Source organism: Solanum stenotomum, chromosome 5, assembly GCF_019186545.1.
Source record: "Solanum stenotomum isolate F172 chromosome 5, ASM1918654v1, whole genome shotgun sequence".
Taxonomy (NCBI): domain Eukaryota; kingdom Viridiplantae; phylum Streptophyta; class Magnoliopsida; order Solanales; family Solanaceae; genus Solanum; species Solanum stenotomum.
In genome coordinates this window covers 19913-38802 of record NC_064286.1, presented here as the reverse complement: position 1 = coordinate 38802, position 18890 = coordinate 19913, and the positions used below count along the sequence as shown (strand labels likewise).

Below are 18890 nucleotides of genomic sequence, written 5' to 3'. Positions count from 1 at the left end.
ACATCTTGCAGTTACTTTTGTTTCCCTATCTCCCTAGCCCCTTTCATGAGGTCCCTTATGAGGAAAGTGAATTAACCTGATGAACTCAAAGGAGTAGGTGTATGAAATTGTGATACCAGTAAGGTATGTGTTTTGGTGGTAAACAATTCAATTTGCAGCTTATTGCTGTTTCCTCGACTGCTAGACCTAAAGGAATAAACCAGCAATGGCAATATATGATCCATTTTATGTACTAGGATTGGGAAGATTAGGGCATTTGCTAGTTCCCGTTTAGAGCAATCATTCAGTGCACTGAAAGGATGTTACTGTGTAATGTGTTGATTACATTCATATATACTTAAACTAGACTAGTGGGATTATTGCATGATCCACAAATCATTTCTTCGGAAAAACCCTTCTATGCCTATTCAATTCTTCTTGGAAAGTACCTCTTGTTTGATCATTCTCAGATTTGAAAAGTTAAACATTCTTACAAGGCCAGAATGGTTTGAAACAATTTGGGTTTACACACATACAGATAATTAAATTGAGATTTAGAAACCAAATTAAACTAAAATAGTTGGTCAATACATGTAAGGCTTTATACTATTGCTATACAATTCTTTTTTGTAGCTCTCTTCTTTAATGTTGCTCTGGGAGAGGTTTGGGATGAGAACAAATCTGTGGTGTCACCTGATTGCACCCAGTAAATTGGCACCATCAAGCTTTGCCCCCTCCAAATGCTGAGAGAAAGAGAAATATTTAGTTCCAACTAGAATCAAATACAATGGCGAGCAAAGAATATTAAGCAACAGAGCTGAATCACACCCTTCAAGCTTCATCCCTTTCCCTATATTCCAGGCAAATATACAAAAACATACTATCATCAGTTAACTACTATGGTTAAATTTGTTACATCAGACATTTCTGCATTGCATGCAGTGGTAAAAAGGAGATTAGTCCAAGGATCAACAGAAGCATAATTGGATACACAGCTCAAATGATAGGATATTGACTAATATATGGAAACTTCACCTAGGGAAAATAAAACACTTCATATGACTTGTAAGAACCTCTTTTTTAAAAAAAACTCATATGGGTTGTAAGACATAACAATCTTAGATTCACTAGGAAGATAATTGACTTCCCCAAATGCGAATGATGTGATGATGATAAGGACTTTTCACATATTATTAGGACTTGTCCAAAATATAGATAAATTTGGAATAGTTTCCTCTCCCAAAATGAGATTGATTTCATGAAATGAATGCTATGCTTATGCTTGAATGGATTGATTGATCTCCTACTGTGTTACACTAACATTTTCATCTATTTGGCAAATGGAAAGAAAGAAATAGAAATTTGATTGGAAAAAATAACGTCCATCAACAGATCTTTGCACATATTAGTGATTATGCTTGGGAAATTGTTGAAACATTTCCTTGACGAACTTCTATATCTGAAGTTAAGATTAATCACTCACTTGGTCTCCTCCTTGTTTAGAAAAGATTAAACTGAATACTGATGGCAATGTGAAAACCCAAACTGGAGATGCTGCTTTTGGAAGACTTTTTGAGATAATCAAGGGAAAAGGATAATGGGATATTCATGTAAGATAAAACCTACCTCAAGCTTCCCTACAAAAATAGGAGTCAAACAAGGGCTACAATTAGCATAGGCAGTGAGATAAAAAGAGTTAGAAGTGGAAACAGATTGTTTGCTTCTTGTTAAGCTTATCAACGAAGATGGCATACAGTTTCATCCTCCAAGGCTATTATCAAGGATTGCAGATACCCGGAAGTCGAGAAAGCAAATATTATCAACAACTGGAGGGAGCAAATCAGTGTGCAGACATTTTGGCAAATAAAGGTCACAGACATAGAATCAGATTTGCTAATATGGGAAGATGTACTCATGGAAATTCATTGCTTGAACTCTAGTATAAAACTCAATGGTGCCTCTCTGGAAGGAATCAGACTTGATCATCCGAGAGCAACATTTAGGGAATTACTGATCTTGGGCGTATTTATATGCCCATTTACTACGATTTACCTGCATGTGACTTAGTTTCGAGGACATTTTTATGATAATTGTTGTGTTTTGATCAGTGTTATCAAAGGCGAAAAGTGCAAAAAACTCTAAGGTCCGTGGGGGTTTTAAGCGCAAATAAAGCGTGGGCTTTAATGAAAAAAGGCGCAAAGGGAGAAAGAACTACAAATATATATGTTCAGTCCAAGAATAATAATTATAAACATGAATGACAAATATATGACCAAAGAAATTGAAAAAAAATTACGATAAAGTGAAATATCAATTATTTGGTTTCACTAGTTCATAAAAGGCTCATTGGCAAGTAAATGTTTGCCTTAGAATCTTTATGACGACACTGAAGCGCACATAAAGCGAGGTGTGACTTTGTATATAACTTATGAGTTGTGTGATACTTGCTATTAAGGCCCTATTTTGAGTAGTACTTTATTGTGAATGCTTGATTGCTAATAAAATTGCATCATCTTTGACACCTAGGCTCATGATTGTGACTTTGTATATAACTTATTTTATTTTGTAGTTTGTTATGATCTTGTCTCTCTTAGAAGTGGAATTGATACATCTTGATTAATACTTCTGTCATGTGTGATGAGAATTTGTTTATTCCATGTTTTGCATCTTAGTCTAGAACTTGCCCTGCATATTATTGAAGCGAAATAAAAAGTGTCGCTTTGTTTAGGAGAAGATAATAGGCTTTCCTTGATTTGTCTTATAAATTTAAGCTTTTTCAGATATTATATCACTAGCTAGCCCTATGAGCATGTAGCCTTTTGTTGGTAGCCATATTTTTGCCTTAACTCTTATGTTGAATCCTTGATTTTTGCACCTTGCTTCCTTGAGCACTGTAGCATAGATTGATTATAATTGGTAAATCTAAAGACAAAAAAGGATGGTTGAGTGGAAAAAGGTAATCAATGATAGCTATAAAGTGATGAAAAAGCCCTCTTTGAAAGAATGTGAAATGAAAAAGAAAAAAAAAGGGAGAAAAAAGAAGAAAAAAAAATCCTTCGGAAAAAAAATGACTGAAGCATTCTTGAGATCATGATAATTGTTGGAGAGGGCTGAAAATAAAGAGAAGAAAACAATGGGTGATGAAGTCTAAAATTGTCAAGTGCTTAGGGAAGTGTAAGTCACTATTATATAGTTTTCCTACCCGTCCCCTAGCCTATATTACAACCCGTTAAAGTCCTAATTGATTCTATTCGAGCATGCTTAATTAGCGGAGATGTACATAATGGGCAAGCCTATGGTTCTTTGTGCATACATGTGAATTTTATTTGTGAGTGTGAGAGTTGTTCTTTGATGTGAAGTCCTTAATTTATATTCAATCTTTTGAATTGAGTGTGTGAACTATTTCTTCTTGTGAGACACTTGTTTCATGATGGATAGGTAATTTTATTAATGTTCTTTGATGAGAATAGGTGAACAAACTTAAATTTGATGAGTTCAAAGTTCTTCCTTGAGGTTAGGAGGTTAGAGGTTTGTTGTTTATTTTTACATCTTTCATAATGATCGAGAAGTGTACTTGATGTTTGGAAAGTTGTATATGACCTAATTGTTTGAATCAACCAAAGTGATGGCGTTCCTAGTTTGATTTTTTTGAGATGAACTTTAATGTTTGTTCGAGGATGAACAAAGGTTTAAGTGTGGGTTGGTGATCTTGGGTGTATTTATATGCCCATTTACTACGATGTACCCACATGTGCCTTATGTTTCGAGGACTTTTTTTTTTTTGAGAAAGGTAACTTGTAAAAACAAATGTTTCGAGGACATTTTTATGATAGTTGTTGTGTTTTGATTAAGTATTGCAATGAATGCGCACTAACCTACATGATTAGCATATGCGGGGGCTTCTAAAGAAATATGAGCTAAATAGGAGGCGACGAGAGCGAAGGGAAAATGAACGCGAAGAAAAACACCCATGGAGCAGCCTGGGCGCGCTGTGCCAGGGCCTAAACTACTGAAGCCAAGTTCTGGTGCGTTTCCCCACAAATGCCCCGATGAAAATACTGAAATTTAAGGAGTCCAAATCCAAATAGAAGGAGGAATTATTTTCCCCAACTCTATAAATAGAGCCCTAGGCTTCTTTTGTAGGGGAACTTCTATTTCAAGTGCAAGAGACAAGGAATACAATTCACCATTAGGGTTCTTTTTCTTTTTCTGCTTTTCTTAGACATTAGTAGCTAAAGACCATTGTTGTGGGGCTGCGGCTACGAGTAATTGTTGAACATCGATTGTTTTGAATTAATGTTGGCTATCACTTAAATTACTTTTGAATTTTGGTTTTAGTATTTCATGCTTGATCACCATAGAAATAAACATATTGTCTATTCTTGGACTCGAGAGATGAAGGGGTAGATAGACCAAAGAATACAAAGAGCTCGATCTCTCTTGCATATCACTTGTTTAGATTCAAGTTCAAAATTAACACCCAGATGAACATTGAGCTTAGTTACTAAACATGATGAAATATAAATGCTCGCCAATTGAGTTTGTCTATCCCTGCTCAACGATGTAGTTAGAAAGTCAATTGGAGTAGGCGATTAGAGGTCGGGAAATCATGATCATAAAATCAACCCTGTAAATTAGTAATTTGATAACCGTAGTTAATTCATCACATGAGATGTGATACATGAAACCTTAAGCATGTTGCAGCCCTAAAATTTCCCCAATCATAGAAAGGTAATCTTCGTATTTAATTCTTGCATTCTTTATTTATAAATCAAACTCTTTTGGCACTCTTGAATAAATAATTAGACTAGTATAATTTAGTAAGATAGTTAATCGACAAGTCTTATGGGTTCGATAATCCGGCTCTTTTAGAGCCACTAAATTTCTTGTGCGACCACGTACACTTGTGTGTGCAATTGGACGCAACAATTACCAAGCAAGTTTTGCACATAATTTGATAGGTGTCTCACAAACTTCATAAATGGCATATACTCATAACTAAAATATTCTGCCTTTTGGCCTTTTTGGTTGACGAGACATTAAGTAGTCAAAGAACATAATGACATACCGTTATACTCCAAAACCTGGAGCTAGAGATTGAAAAATGCTAATGTTAACCTCTCATGCTTCTTTACACATAATACATAGAAAATACAGTACAATTTATCAGTCACAATTAGAAATATGCAAGACAGCACAAGAAAACTTGTGAGGTAGGGAAAATTATTTCAACACTGCAAGATAGCAACTTGAAGTTGAAATGAACTGGTGAGATAGTAGCCATATGAACGCCCAAAAACTCAATGGTTTAAGTCAGAGAAGGAATTTCAAAGGCAGATATACAGGAAAGATGGTTTATAGTGGGAGAGAGTGTCATTTACTTATCTTTAGAAATTTATGATTACTACATCCCAATAGTTGATGAGGTGAAATGCATTTCCTATATGTAGTTTGAAGTTCAAAGACGAAGGTTCCATCGGATCTCCCTGAGATTCCAATATAATTATTATTATTCAAGAGAACTTTGATTCACATTATCAACTTTCTTTCCTTCCAGATGGAAATTCATCGGTGAATTGGATTACAAGAACATCCAGCAGAAGGCCAGGGAAAAGGTTAATATTTGTCAGTGAATGAAAATCTGGCTTTGTTTCAAGCAATTATCTTTTCTTTCCTAAAAATTTCCACGTCTGTGCTTCACAGAATCAACATAATTGAGGATAGATGAGTAGGCAATAACAAAGCCCAACTGATTGGCAGTGGTAATATGACTTACTGTATCACGAAGATTCACATGCCGAAGATAAGCTCTTTGAAGGTTTGCACCCTTCAGATTTGCATTGGTTAACTTCGCACCCTGGAATAAGTAGTGGAAAATCAATTAAGAGGCATAATGGAAACTGACTCGTGTTTGGATTCAGAAGGAAATATAATAAGAGTAGCTGACTCATTTCATCTGATCTTTAGAGGAGTAGGCTATTGTATGGTTCATAGTAGAGAAAACGACCAAAATGGTCCTCGATGTTTAGGGGTTGAACTATTTTGGTCCTTTATATATACTTATTTTATTGAAATAATCCTTGATGTATATAAAAAGATGATCATTTTGATTCTTAACCCTAAAACTAACAGTACAAATGAAAAATTCTATTAAACTAATTGTGGGTGCCTCGAAATTGACAAGTGGCAGACCCCTTCTACTCAATCGTCTTTCTTACACCAATTCTGCTGCAATTTTCAATTGGTTTATTCTTCTTTTCATTACCAAAATCCTTTTTTGCACACAAAAATCTCTTCAATTTTCAAAGAATATTGTTAAGATATCGATTTTCAACCTCTGTCCGTTCAGTTTTCACCCTTCTATTTGAACAACGAAATAAAAAAATACATGAAAAGACTATTAGTTTTTTTTTTTGTTGATAAAGGTAACGTTTTGTATATCAATCATTAGTTTTAAAAAGGACAAAACAAAAAGAAAGCTATATTCTTCCCATATCTAGCTATAAAAAGAGAGACTAGTTGGTTAAAGGTTGAAGAGAGTTGGTTTATGGAGTTTTCCTGGGAGGAGCAATGGAGTGTATCATCTGATTTACTTAGTTCACATTTGTTTTAGCAGTCTCAATTTTTGTTTTATTTATGTATATATGAAAATGGGAGCTGCTGGAAATTATTGTTTGGAGTGAGATAAGAAATGAGTGTAGTGTGTACTATTTTTCTTATAAGAATATGGCTGGTGGGTGGACTGAAGATGGAGCATACCTTTAATGGTGAAAGAAAGAAGATTGAGGGAGAAAGGGTCTGTCAGGTGTCAATTTTAAAGTAACCCACAATTAAATTTAACGGAACTTTTTACTTTTACTGTTTGTTTTAGGGCTAAGGATCAAAATGATCATCTTTCTATATACATCAAGGACTATATCAATAAGGTGGTATATATAAAGGACCAAAATAATTCAACTTGTATACATCAAAGACTAATTTGGTCGTTTTCTCATTCATAGAACTCTCACTTCTCATTATTTTTTGTACTTTTTGACAATACAGAAGGATCTGAAAACCCTTGGTGCCCCTTTATTAATGACTGCACTTACTATTTATAGATCCCAAAGAAAAAAGGAGAAAGAGAGAGAGCAATCCTTGACTGCAAAGTTCAAGAAAAAATTGATTATTGGTGAGAGATATCTTTCTGACTGTTTGGGAAACTCGTTTACTCAAGTTATTGGAGGGGATTGGCAGAACCTATTGGTTTGAGACTGAAAGAAGAGATCTTATTGCATTATACTTTAGGTGGTACAGTAAACCGGGATTTGCAAGTGCCTTACGGAAACAATGGAATGGCCCGTCCAGGTGAAGACAAAGAAGGTTAGGGTGACATCGATAAGCAAGTAATGTAGAACCCATCACACATCAGAAGGGATGGAGAGTTGCACACCTTATAAGGTGGTGTCTGGGTATGCTTGCCAGTTCAAGTTAAACATTTTGTGCCTTGTAAACTTTATCCCCTAGTGGTTAGACCCTTCACCATTCAATTGTTCAGCTCTGCAGGTCAGGCCAAGATAACTAGCATAATACATGAGGAGGAATCGCTTTTGAGGCGAATAGAAGGCCCATGTGTCATTGTGTTAGGATAATATCTTAAATGTTTTCATTGTGTCAAAAAAGCATTTTGAACCTGTGCGGAGAAGAATTAGGTATATTAGGCTGTCGGAAGGTCACTTGTTCCTGTTGCAAGAAACTGTGGTCCAAGAAAGAAGCAAAACTTACATAGAGTACTTTACAATCACTGTTAAAATAACAGTTAGTAAGATTTTAGCAGAAATCTTAACACTAACAGAAATGGAATGACATGATCATTTGAGAGAACTTCCAGTGAATTACAACAACAACAACAACCACATACCCAGTGAAATCCCACAAAGTGGGGTCTGGGGAGGGTAAAGTGTACGCAGACCTTACCACTACCTCGTGGAGGTAGAGAGGCTGTTTCCGGTGGACCCTCGGCTCAAGTACATCCAAACCAAGCAAGAGAGGAGGAAACAATATATATAACATAACATCCAATAAGAAAAAAGGCATAAACAACAACGGAGACAGTAACATCAAGAAAATACTGTGAGAGGCGAAGCGCAGTAAACAACAAATGACTATAGGATCACAGACAAGAACTACAAGTGCCAGGCTAGGACTACTACAAACACTACCAACCCACACCCTCACAAGGAAAGACAACCCGCTAACCCTACTAACCTTCAACCTTAATACGCGACCTCCACTCCTTCCTATCTAGAGTCATGTCCTCGGTGATGTGAAGCTGAGCCAAGTCCTGTCTAATCACCTCTCCCCAATACTTCCTAGGCCTACCTCTACCCCTCCGCGTACCCTCTACCACCAGCCCCTCGCACCTCCAGTGAATTACAAGCAATTAAAATATTTTAACAGTCTGGGCCTCTGGGTAAGTACTTTTAAAGAAAGTTTGCAAGATTTTAGCAGAAGCACAAATAAATTGAGGTTGGATGAGTGAATTACGAGCAATAAAAATAGTTCAAAAGTCACATGTTCACCAGAGTAATACTTTTGACTATAGTTTTAATAGCTGCTTCTGTATCCAATATTATTCCACCTTCGGGTGAATTTAGGCTATAGTAATACATGCATAACTTTTACCTTCAGATTTGCACCTTCAAGATTAGCTCCTTCGAGGTTGGCATTGGTAAGATCAGCTGTCTGGGAATAAATATAAACAGTAATTCAGCACATTAAACAGGCCTCAGAATATAAATGCTAACAGAGTTGTAAAACTGAAGTGAGAGGATTTAGGCAAAGGATAAGAATCTAGGCCTTATTCCAAATCATTACATGCTCACTTTCTACCATCAAAGATGAATAAGAATTATATAATTTAGGTGCATCAGAGAATGGGGCTGTAGTAGAATATCTTGTCAAGAAAACACATAAAAGTGTCAAAAATTTAAAAGGATCCACAGAGGATACAGCAACAGACATTACAGTTTTAGAAGTTTAACCTGTAGGTGAGCAGAACGAAGATCCGCCCCACAAAAGCTACAGCCTATTAGACAAGCATCTGTATGGAAATAAAGGAAGATTATCATAATAATAAATATGTCAGGGAGACCAAGAAAAATAATAGATATCTAGATAGCAAGCAGATTGTTCATCATACTTTAAACGGGGAAACAAAAACAGCAACTTATAATGAAAGTGAAGAGTCCGGGCAACTTAGAGCAAAGAAGGTAGATACGTTGATTATCTGATAAGTTGATAAATTCCGAATACACCTACTTCAAACATTATAACCTACCTGTCTAACAGTAAGCATTTGAGGTTCTAGCACATAACACTTCAAACATGCATGATGCACCATAGAACAGAAACATAGCACACTTCCATAGGAGTGCCTGATGCTAGAAAAATCACCCAAAGAATACCTCTCTTCCAAGAAACAAGTAATTCTTGCTGTTCTCATTCTCTCAACACCCCCTCTCCACCCCCACCCCTCTCTAGTCTCTCAACCTTCTTCTATTCTCCCTTTCTTTTCTTCTCAGGATATAAGGAGATTGGACATGGCTCGAAATACAGTAACAACAAACTTGAAGAAACACAAATTATTGGTTGTAAATTGTAGTCTTACTTGTGCAGAACTACACATGAAGAAATCACTCTCACCGTTTAGTTTCAGAACAAATCGGTACTCTGTAGTCTGTAATAACCATTACCTTGTAAATTTGCACTTTGAAGATTAGCACCAGCTAATACAGCTCCACGAAGATTTGCTCCAGTAAATTCACATCTTCCCTAGGCAAGATGAAATCACTAAGGTTGCAACTTGACAATAAAGATGGGCTTGAAAATAATATTTATGTGCTTAAATTTTAATCCATACATACATGTAAAGCCTGTTAAAAAGAGGATGTAAAGAGGGTGAATCTTTGAAAAATCAAACACTATTAAGATGATTAAACACTATGCATGATCTACATAAGATGTGGAGACCAAGAGATTATGTGCTATAGCTTACTCGCGCAATGTGGCATTGTGAAAAATGGAAGCTTCGGCATCGACATCCTGCGACAAAAGTTAAAGAACGACCAAGAAAAAAAATAGTATTATTTAGTAACTAGGTCATGGGAGTGTTAGGAGCTTAGAAGTACAAATGTTCATAGAGTCCCTTTTCAACAAAGACATTGAATATACCACCATCCAACTAAGAGTATCACTGCATAAAAGCTAACTTTTCCTTTTCCTTTTCTTTATCCTTTATCTAGATTTGTAAGCAAGGACTTCTCATTGAAGAAGACCAAAAGTTGCCAGCTATGTACAATGGCTACACCAAAGAAAATGTGCATTTTTTTTTCTAACTGCAAGTAAACAGGCAATATTGTGCACTTAACTTATAGAAACAACCAGCTTAGTCTGAAGTATGTTTGCAAATACCCTCAGCACCAAATGAGACAATTAGCAAGGCTGAGACAAATTGATATGCCTATGTCTATGTTAATTATCTTTTTATAACCGTGGTGTACAGGCTAGCTTGAGTGCACCTCAACTAATTTCACCAAATACCTGCCACCTCCCGCCAGCAACAGGTATCAGTTAACTCCATCCACCAAGGCTAGGACAGATGGGAAGAAACCACCTAGTGTTTTTGTCTCTGCTATGATTTGAACCGAAGACCTCATGATTCTCAACCCACTTCATTGACCACTAGGCCACACCCTTAATCTTGGGTGTGCTTATGATTATGTTATATGGAGTCAGGAATGATATTTAACCACACACAGTCCAATATGATATTACCATGTCATACCCAGTCAACATTGGTATATCAAGGCAAATTAAGAGTCTATGGCTCTATGCAACATTGCTTACTATCTCCAAAACTTCTTTTACCCAATATAAGGCATACAATCTTGTACATTTGTTACACAAACTACCACTTAGTCAAAAACAATGTGCAAAACACCCCTTAGCATAAAAGGAGACAATTTGCAAAGAAGACTAGAAATCACTGAGACTGAGGTATGAGAATCTGCAAAAGCTATCAATCCAACAAGGCAGACACGTGCGATGCATATTCAACGTGGATACTCAAGACAAAATGAAGAGTCTTGTAACATAGCTAACCATTTCCATAACTTCTTCTTCCTTCCTATGCTGCAGCCAAACAAGATTACAAACCTTTCATCTAGCTGGTATAACCTAGTCAAACCCCAGTCCAGCCATTTTTCTAAAATTGGCTACTAAGACACTCATCTCTCATCAATAACCTCAACAGGACTGAAGCATGCCAATTAGCTCCAGTTGAGCGCTCGGCTAAGGTTGACTGCTGCAACACTGCGAAACATAATTCCTAATCTTGAAAAAGTAGAAAGACCTAGAAGTATTTTTCAGTCAAACAAAGCTAAAGTGAGAGCACATCAAATTCAGAACTTTTCTCCCTTCATCAAACAAAACCTCCAAAACTGTAAACAAGTAGCTCATCCACAGAAAGTGGAGTAACTACTATGTTCTTACTCAGAATTATATATTATTCTAGACTATTATCACAAGTGTAAATAAAAGAAATTTACTGCTAAAGTTAGATGCGCACTCTCCCAAGGTATTATGACTGTAATTATAAAAGTACAACATTCTTAGTGATCTACACACTAACTGCAGTTGAAGATTCAGCAACATTTAATTGAGCAATAATACCCTGAATTTTGCACATTGAAGATTGGCACGTGAGAAGAACACTGTTTTCAGACATGCATAGCTGAAATCCACAAATGACAAGTCCTGCACATAGAACAGATATCATTGACTAATTAAAAAGTTGTAGAAAATTACATGAATAATGATATCAACACATCTGACATAGCCAAATGCTTGGGAGATTCTCCCAAGTTGCCAAAAAAGAAGGGATGGGGGGTTGTACTGCAGTAAAACAGAGCAAAGAAGTCATTATCAGATGCTATCAAGATGGGCTTCCTTTTTTGGAATTTTCCCCTTTGTAAGGAACATAGTAATAATTTTATTAAGGGATAAAGTCAGAGTAGGGGTGTGTGTAAGACCCGAAAAACGACCAAACCAGTTTTCGCTTTATTCCGTCGGTTTAGGTTATGCATATTTGTAACATCGGTTGTTCAGTTCAGTGATTGGTTTCCAGGGCTCAGTTTTTCGGTTACTGAAATTTTGGAAAAGCCTTGATTCGGCCTTCCGCGGTTCCAAACTCAATCGCAAAACCAAATGCTATATTCATGAAGATTGAAGTCCAAACTCCGCTCCTTTCTCTTTGTTTCGATGAATGCCTCAACGCTTGCATTCTACGGGAAACTTTTTTGACTATTTACCTTCGTAGGAAGCAAAGGGAAGCAGAAAAGGTCATCATGCAATCTGCCAAAGCTGAAGCTTTTTCTGCTGCTGAATAATCTACATTTCCCAATGAGCTACATTTGCCTATTGCCCACAGAAAAGGAGAAATATCTTGCCCATGGCTTTATACAAGAGGTATACCAAAAAAGGGGAAAACCTACAAAATATGGTTCTCTCCAAAAGACACCCAGTCCTCTATACAAACAGGAACAACATGGGTGCACCAAAAAAAAAAGGGATCGAAGACTACTTCTCAATTGGCAAAGCTCATATCCACCCTTCAAAAGCTCTCATATTTCTCTCTTTCCAAATGACCCACAAAAGAGCAGAAGTAGTAACATTCCATGCCTTGTGTCTTCTTCTTCTAGCTTCACTCCTCCAGCGGAACATAAACTCCTTCACAGATCTTGTCATTACCCAAGAAATGTCAAACCATCTGAATATATCCCCCGATAACCTCGTGGCTAATTTGCAACGTAACGGAGTATGATCCACATCCTCACCCGCCTCCTTGCAAAGAAAATACCAGATCAAGCAGAAAACCTTTCTTTTTCCAAGATTCTCTGCTGTCAAAATCACCCCTCTAGTAGCTAACCACGTGAAGAAACATACTTTCCTCGGCACCTTAAGAATCCGGACCATAGCATATGGGTAACTCTCATCCCCCCTACCCAAGAGCTTCTCATAAAAGGACTTGACAGAGAACACTTTGTTATTCCCCAATTCTCAACTAAAAACATCAGATTTGTTGACTGGTTCACATTGCTTTTGAAGTAAAACTTGCCGTCTCTGAAGCTCAATCACCTCCCAATACTGAAAATTCCTCCTGAACCTCAAATCCCAAAAAGTCTCTTAAATAGAACAGCGTTTTTATAATTTGTGGAGTAAGGCCACAGGACATTCCTTCAATTCTAGATTAGATCAACTCTGTATTCTAATTTCCCCCCCTTCTTGGGGCAAATGGAAAACAGAGTTGCATGTAATTGCTCCCTTTTTCTTAATGTAAGACTTATCTTACTTGAGGACAACTTGTCCTTTGCCATAACCTCTTTGACTAAATGGTTGCTTCTCTTATTTATTAAAACACAGAAAAACAACATAAAACAATGAGGAGATGATGATCATGCCCATAGAAGCATAAGCTCTTTATGAAGCATAGAAACTACATGAGGAAATGAGCATAGTTATTAAGACAACAAGACGGTACTGCAAGAAGTCTAGATCAAGTATCCATGTCTGCAAATAAGAACATAAAGAAATGAAATAGTCTAGCACTAGATTATATTACCAACTTCGAAAGATCAAGACCAGAAAGATTAATTCCCCGAAATCTGACTCTGTCAGACTGTATGCATTTGATAATGTCAATGCGTGTCAATTCAGTACCCAACTCCTCATCCTCCTTCCTCTTACTTAGGGCAGATTTAATTCCATCTACTAGACCCTGAAAAGAAATAGGTGAACCAAGAGATCTTAACAACTCCGCAGACACACAAACTACTTTAGCTGTCAGAAAATATTTATAACTCCCAAAATAGCTACATTTCAGTACAACATACCTCTTCAGTAAAGGAAGATTTTAAAAAATAAAATTATCAAGTAAAAGATTTCATTGATAATAACAAGGCCAACATGGTCGTATACAAGAGGCATATCAAAAAGGAGAAACCTACAAAAAATGGTTCTCTTCAATGTTATCAACTTCGAACCAATCCTCTATACAAACCAATGTTATCACAAGCGAAAAGTGCAAAAAAGCTCTAAGGTTCGTTGAGGCTTTAAGCACAAAGCGCAAATAAAGCATGGGTTTTATTGAGAAAAGGCGCAAATGGAGAAAACATACAAATATATATATATATATATATATATATATATATATATATATACATGTTTAGTCCAAGACTAATAATTATAAGCATGAATAACAAATATATGGACGAAGAAATTGATTGTTTTACGATTAAGTGAAATATGAATGTCTTACTGTCACCTCTTCAGGAAATGCTCATTCGCAAGAAAAAAGTATGTCGTAGAGCCTTGATGACGACACTGTAACGCACATTAAGCAAGTCGAAGCGCTCAACGTGTTTTGAGCCTCGCTTCAGGGCTTAAGCGCGCCTTTGACAACACAGATACAAATAAGAACTACATGGGTGCACCAAAAGAAAATAAGGATCGGAGACTACTTCACAATTGAGCAAAGCTCATCTCCACCCCTTCAAAAGCTCTCATATTCCTCTCTTTCCAAATGACCCACATTAGAGCAAGAGGAGTTACATTCCACGCATTGTGGCTTCTTCTACTAGCTCCACTCTTCCAGCTGAACATCAACTCCTTCCCAGATCTTGGAATTACCCAAGAAATGCCAAACCATTTGTATATATGGCAAAACTGACATCTCTATAACTTCCATTTAACATATATATTCAAGAAAAGATTCACCAAAAGAAATAAAGCACAACTATTGAGTGGGTGTGTCAATATCGATGGTTTGGAAACCATGACAAGTAGCGCTTTGGTTCACTATCTCAGGAAATATTGGTTTATAAACCAAGAAAATCTCAAACATGCTCAACCTATATCTCAAATAGATCAATGATCTAGGAAAAACCTGGTCCTGTTCTATTTGAAGAGGCTAAATATAACATTCTCCTAGGTCTTTAAGAAGCATAAGCAAATGAATGAAAAGTATATCACCTACATGAAACACCAAAAAGTTACAGAAAAAGTATCTCCAAGGCTTGAAAAACTAAGAAAAGTAATTCCAATCATAGACTGCCACAAGGTACAGGCACATGGTTCAAGCAAACAAAATCTGTCCTTAAATCTTAATGACCACATTCACATGGCAATATGAGTAATTTAGAACACAGTACATATACAAGTGCATGATAAACACTAGAAGAGGATAATGGATTTACAAGGAGCTGATAGTACTCCGCCTCCCGCAGAAGCTGAGCATATTCAGAATCTTTCAGGGGTGGAATTACACCATCCCTCAACCAATTAAGGATATGGCGAAAGTGCTTTCCGTCCCTGTCAACGAATATGTGTCCCTGCAAAAACACATTGAAAGGAGATACGAAGTCGTGAAAACATAGACCATAGATGTCTCTTCTCTCAAAGACCAACATGAAGGAGCATGAACTTGATATCTGTCAAAGATAATAAATATATTTTTTGACAAGAATGAGATATAAATAGCATTTCCAGAAACTAAAGAACCAGCTAATACCAATGAACAAGGCCTCCGAGCTAATTCCTAATATGGATGAATGCACAGTGCATTATGGTAAGTGGTAACCAAAACCAACCAGTATTTTAGGACCCTGTGCATCTGCACAGTTTATCTAGAACTGTCCAAGTTTGAACTACTAAACATCAAAATCATTGATCCTATGAGAACACTTGACACAAAAGCAGAGCATACTAGTGTCAAGACTAACATGATGTAACATCTAATTACACACAACAGAGAAAGAAAACGCAAAAAGAGCAAAGAAAGAAAATAAGTGCAAAAATGTAAGAGACCTTGGAGATTTTGTACATGCTTGTTTATGTTTCACGTGAACCTGTTTTAAAAATCGCATCTTGTACTGACATTTCAGCACTCCATTTCCAAAGAAAGGAATAAAATATTGAGATTCATAAAGTAATTGGTGACAAGATTGGTGCTTTTTTATTTTATTACAAAATTACAAGAAGTTCAAGGTAATTTCTTAGCTTGTTTCCTTTTATTTTATTGATGTTCTGATGTAAGTAACCCAGTATATAGTATGCCAAAGAGTAGAGAACCCACACAAAATTATGGTTCTCTAAAAAAGACGTCCAGTCATCTATCTTGTGAGTCGTGGGTGCACTCAAAAATTATCAAAAAAACAAAAGGGATATTCTAATCTGTGCAAGATCATATTACTCTGCTTAATTTCTTTATCACATACATTGAAGCTTTCAGCAAGCTGCATTTTCTCTTTGAACTATCAGACATCAGTAATGGGATACTAAAATGAAAAATATGTTCATGAATACTACAGTATTCCTTATTCGGACTATCCCAAGATAACAAAGATCACTCGCCAGCAGTGTGTGGGTAAGATAAAGGATCCGTGTCTGAGTCGCTGGATCACAAAAATGGATCTATGGTTTCAAGTCCACTTGATTTCGAGAAAACCGAATCAATTGGCCTCCAAGCAGAAGACTACTCACCTAGTACTTCTTGTCATCAGATGGTTTTGGTTTATTAACAAGAGTTCTAATGTTAGTTATCAAAAAATAAAAAATCGGTTTATATGGATCACATCCAAATTGGATTCTTTTGTCTAATTCTTTTTTACCATGACCCAACAAGGTGTTTTTCTCTTACTATAAGAACCATCATACTCAAACATGGATCGTATCCTGATGTATGCTTTAGATTTCACATTTGGTTCAACATCGTTCATCGATGAATGAAGAATAGCTAGCCTAAAAACAGAATGATGCTATGGCATTACATTATGCATAACAAATGATATTGTCCAAACTCAGCCTAGGAATAAGTTGTGAATTGTCAAGAGAACATTCTAGTGAAAGACTCTGAAAAGCTAATAGCCTGTTAAATGTTGTTCACCAGGTGCCTGTCATCTGCAACAACCAAGGGCCAAAAAATTTCATTCCGAAGTGGGTCCATTCCAGCTACGTGTTCCACATCAGAGTTTCTTGCAGAATCTGTGGGGGTCAATTCCGAAGGTGATGAACAGGTTAGAACATTCAGTGTTGCTACTGGAAAGCGCCAACATAAGTTTAACTCAAGTTGAGACATATGGATGAGACCATAAAACCTCAGACGAATAGTTTGTTAGACATGAAAGAATGAAAAGTGGCTCCCTTGGTAGGGGGAGGCAGGTGCATGACAGCCATTCTTTTGGGAGATAATCTCTGACTAGAGAAGGAACCGAATCTGAATTGGTGCTTTTATGTGCAACCAGTGGTCTTGCTTTTTCCAATCAAGGTTTTTGCTTGTCCAATTGCAGCATATGGAAGGGACAACCAATCGTTTAAAATTCTTGCAGCTCTCTACTTCACATCATTGTATAAGGTATGAGATAGAGCAGTATTTCAAGGGATACGAGAAGACCCCACATTCTCTCAGGTCATGGAAAATACTCGAAATTTCCAAAATTAAAGTAAAAAGGCTAACTTCCATCCTCCTTCATTAACTATGAATGATACTCTTCTCTAACTATAGTTCAACATCTGAGAGTCAATCGCAATGTGCCTTATGTAATTAAAGAAGTGAGTGTGTGCATAACATGTACCTTCTCTGACTCCTGGCAGATAGTGTGACGACCACTAAACATAGCAGCGAGCATCGAGTCCGGCTCACGTTGTGTGAGGGTATCCAGTGTTGTGCAAAACTTCCTCCCTCCTTTAGAGAAGAATTTTCAGAATCACTCATAAAAATCAGCCCAAAAAAGATTTGTGTGTGAGAAAATGACAAGGCAAAATCATTTTCCTGCGTGACAATTCTTCAGCATTATCCTTTCATGTTTGTAACAAAGTGAAGATATTAAACATAATATTTAATACTAAAATACGTAATCCAGCTGGAAAGGAGAATATCCCTGGGATGAACTTAAATGGAAACAACCTCCAATATTTTAGTTGGAACTTTAATTTAAGCAAAATTCAACAGGTCTATAGACTCCAATCTGGCAGAATGTTTCTTAATTGTTTTATGTTGTAGAACGAAATGGAAGAGAAATACCATTTCTGTCAACTCAGATGTCTAAGATTGGAACTACTGTAACTGTTATACTCATTTCTGACCCAAATAGATTACTGCTTCTAATATTGTACCTTATGCATCATTCAGTGTACTATGAGAAAAGGAAAACCTGTGAGCTAAAACCAACTTTTGAGATTTACATTCATGACCTAAGAAAGAGTAATACTTCTAAAACTGCACCTTATGCCCATCCATTGTATAGTGACAGAATTGGAAATCAATTCGTCTAGATCTTAATATGGAGTATCACTACAAATTCTTAATCCCCGAAATGCCTAGGGAAGGAGATTCAAAAGAGCAAGGGTTTACCGATATTCAGACGAACCATGGAAGACGAACTGTCGGAGTGATAGGCCATTCTCAGAGTTTGAGGATTGATGTATCAATGGACTGTCAGTGTCACTCTCCAACGCTACAATAGATTCTACTCATTCTTTCTACTTTCTAGTCCTCGAAAGTAGCATTATTGACTCCTCTCACTTAAGTAATTTCCACTTTACCTCCTACACTTTTCGTATTTAGGAATATTATTACACTTTATTTGGAAATTTATCAAGTTATGAAATTGTATTTGGTTAATATTTAAAAAGCTTAAGTCATTTGCGGCCTCTTAAAGTTATTCACATAATTAACTTAGACACCTAAACTGTAACGTGTACCTTGTAACACCCCAGAAATTAGTAGGCTAAACTAGAGCTTAACGTGAGGGTTAGCGTCAAGAAATGAGGGCAAGGGCCAAGAGAGTGGGCTAGGGCAGCCTACCTTGGTGTAG

General features: G+C 36.6%; 1 protein-coding gene across 5 annotated transcripts; it reads right to left on the bottom strand.

Moving 5' to 3' along the window:
• Positions 1 to 443: 443 nt before the first annotated feature.
• Positions 444 to 18565, bottom strand: LOC125864924 (FH protein interacting protein FIP2). Of its 5 annotated transcripts, none has more exons than XM_049545045.1 (11): positions 18428 to 18565; positions 17649 to 17758; positions 15273 to 15407; positions 13640 to 13795; positions 11692 to 11775; positions 10016 to 10062; positions 9714 to 9787; positions 9003 to 9061; positions 8644 to 8703; positions 5756 to 5836; positions 444 to 722 (listed from the first exon to the last, which is right to left on the bottom strand). In XM_049545045.1, exons 1-11 carry the CDS (start codon positions 18474 to 18476, stop codon positions 669 to 671), a joined length of 909 nt encoding a protein of 302 aa, XP_049401002.1. In that variant the 5' UTR covers positions 18477 to 18565; the 3' UTR covers positions 444 to 668. The 5 variants fall into 5 exon arrangements, with proteins under 5 accessions (XP_049401002.1, XP_049401006.1, XP_049401004.1 ...); XM_049545049.1 differs by having other exon boundaries at positions 17649 to 17845; positions 18428 to 18542; XM_049545047.1 differs by lacking the exon at positions 5756 to 5836.
• Between the last annotated feature and the right edge of the window lie 325 nt (positions 18566 to 18890).

Bases quoted from the DNA above. Each gene is read 5' to 3' on its own strand.
- LOC125864924 (XM_049545045.1), bottom strand. From the start codon at position 18,476: ATGGCCTATCACTCCGACAGTTCGTCTTCCATGGTTCGTCTGAATATC. The intron at 9,062-9,713 runs GTAATGGTTATT...ATTTCCATACAG, and splicing joins TCAAAGTGCAAATTTACAAG to ATGCTTGTCTAATAGGCTGT. The intron at 8,704-9,002 runs GTTAAACTTCTA...ATTTATTCCCAG, and splicing joins TTCGTTCTGCTCACCTACAG to ACAGCTGATCTTACCAATGC.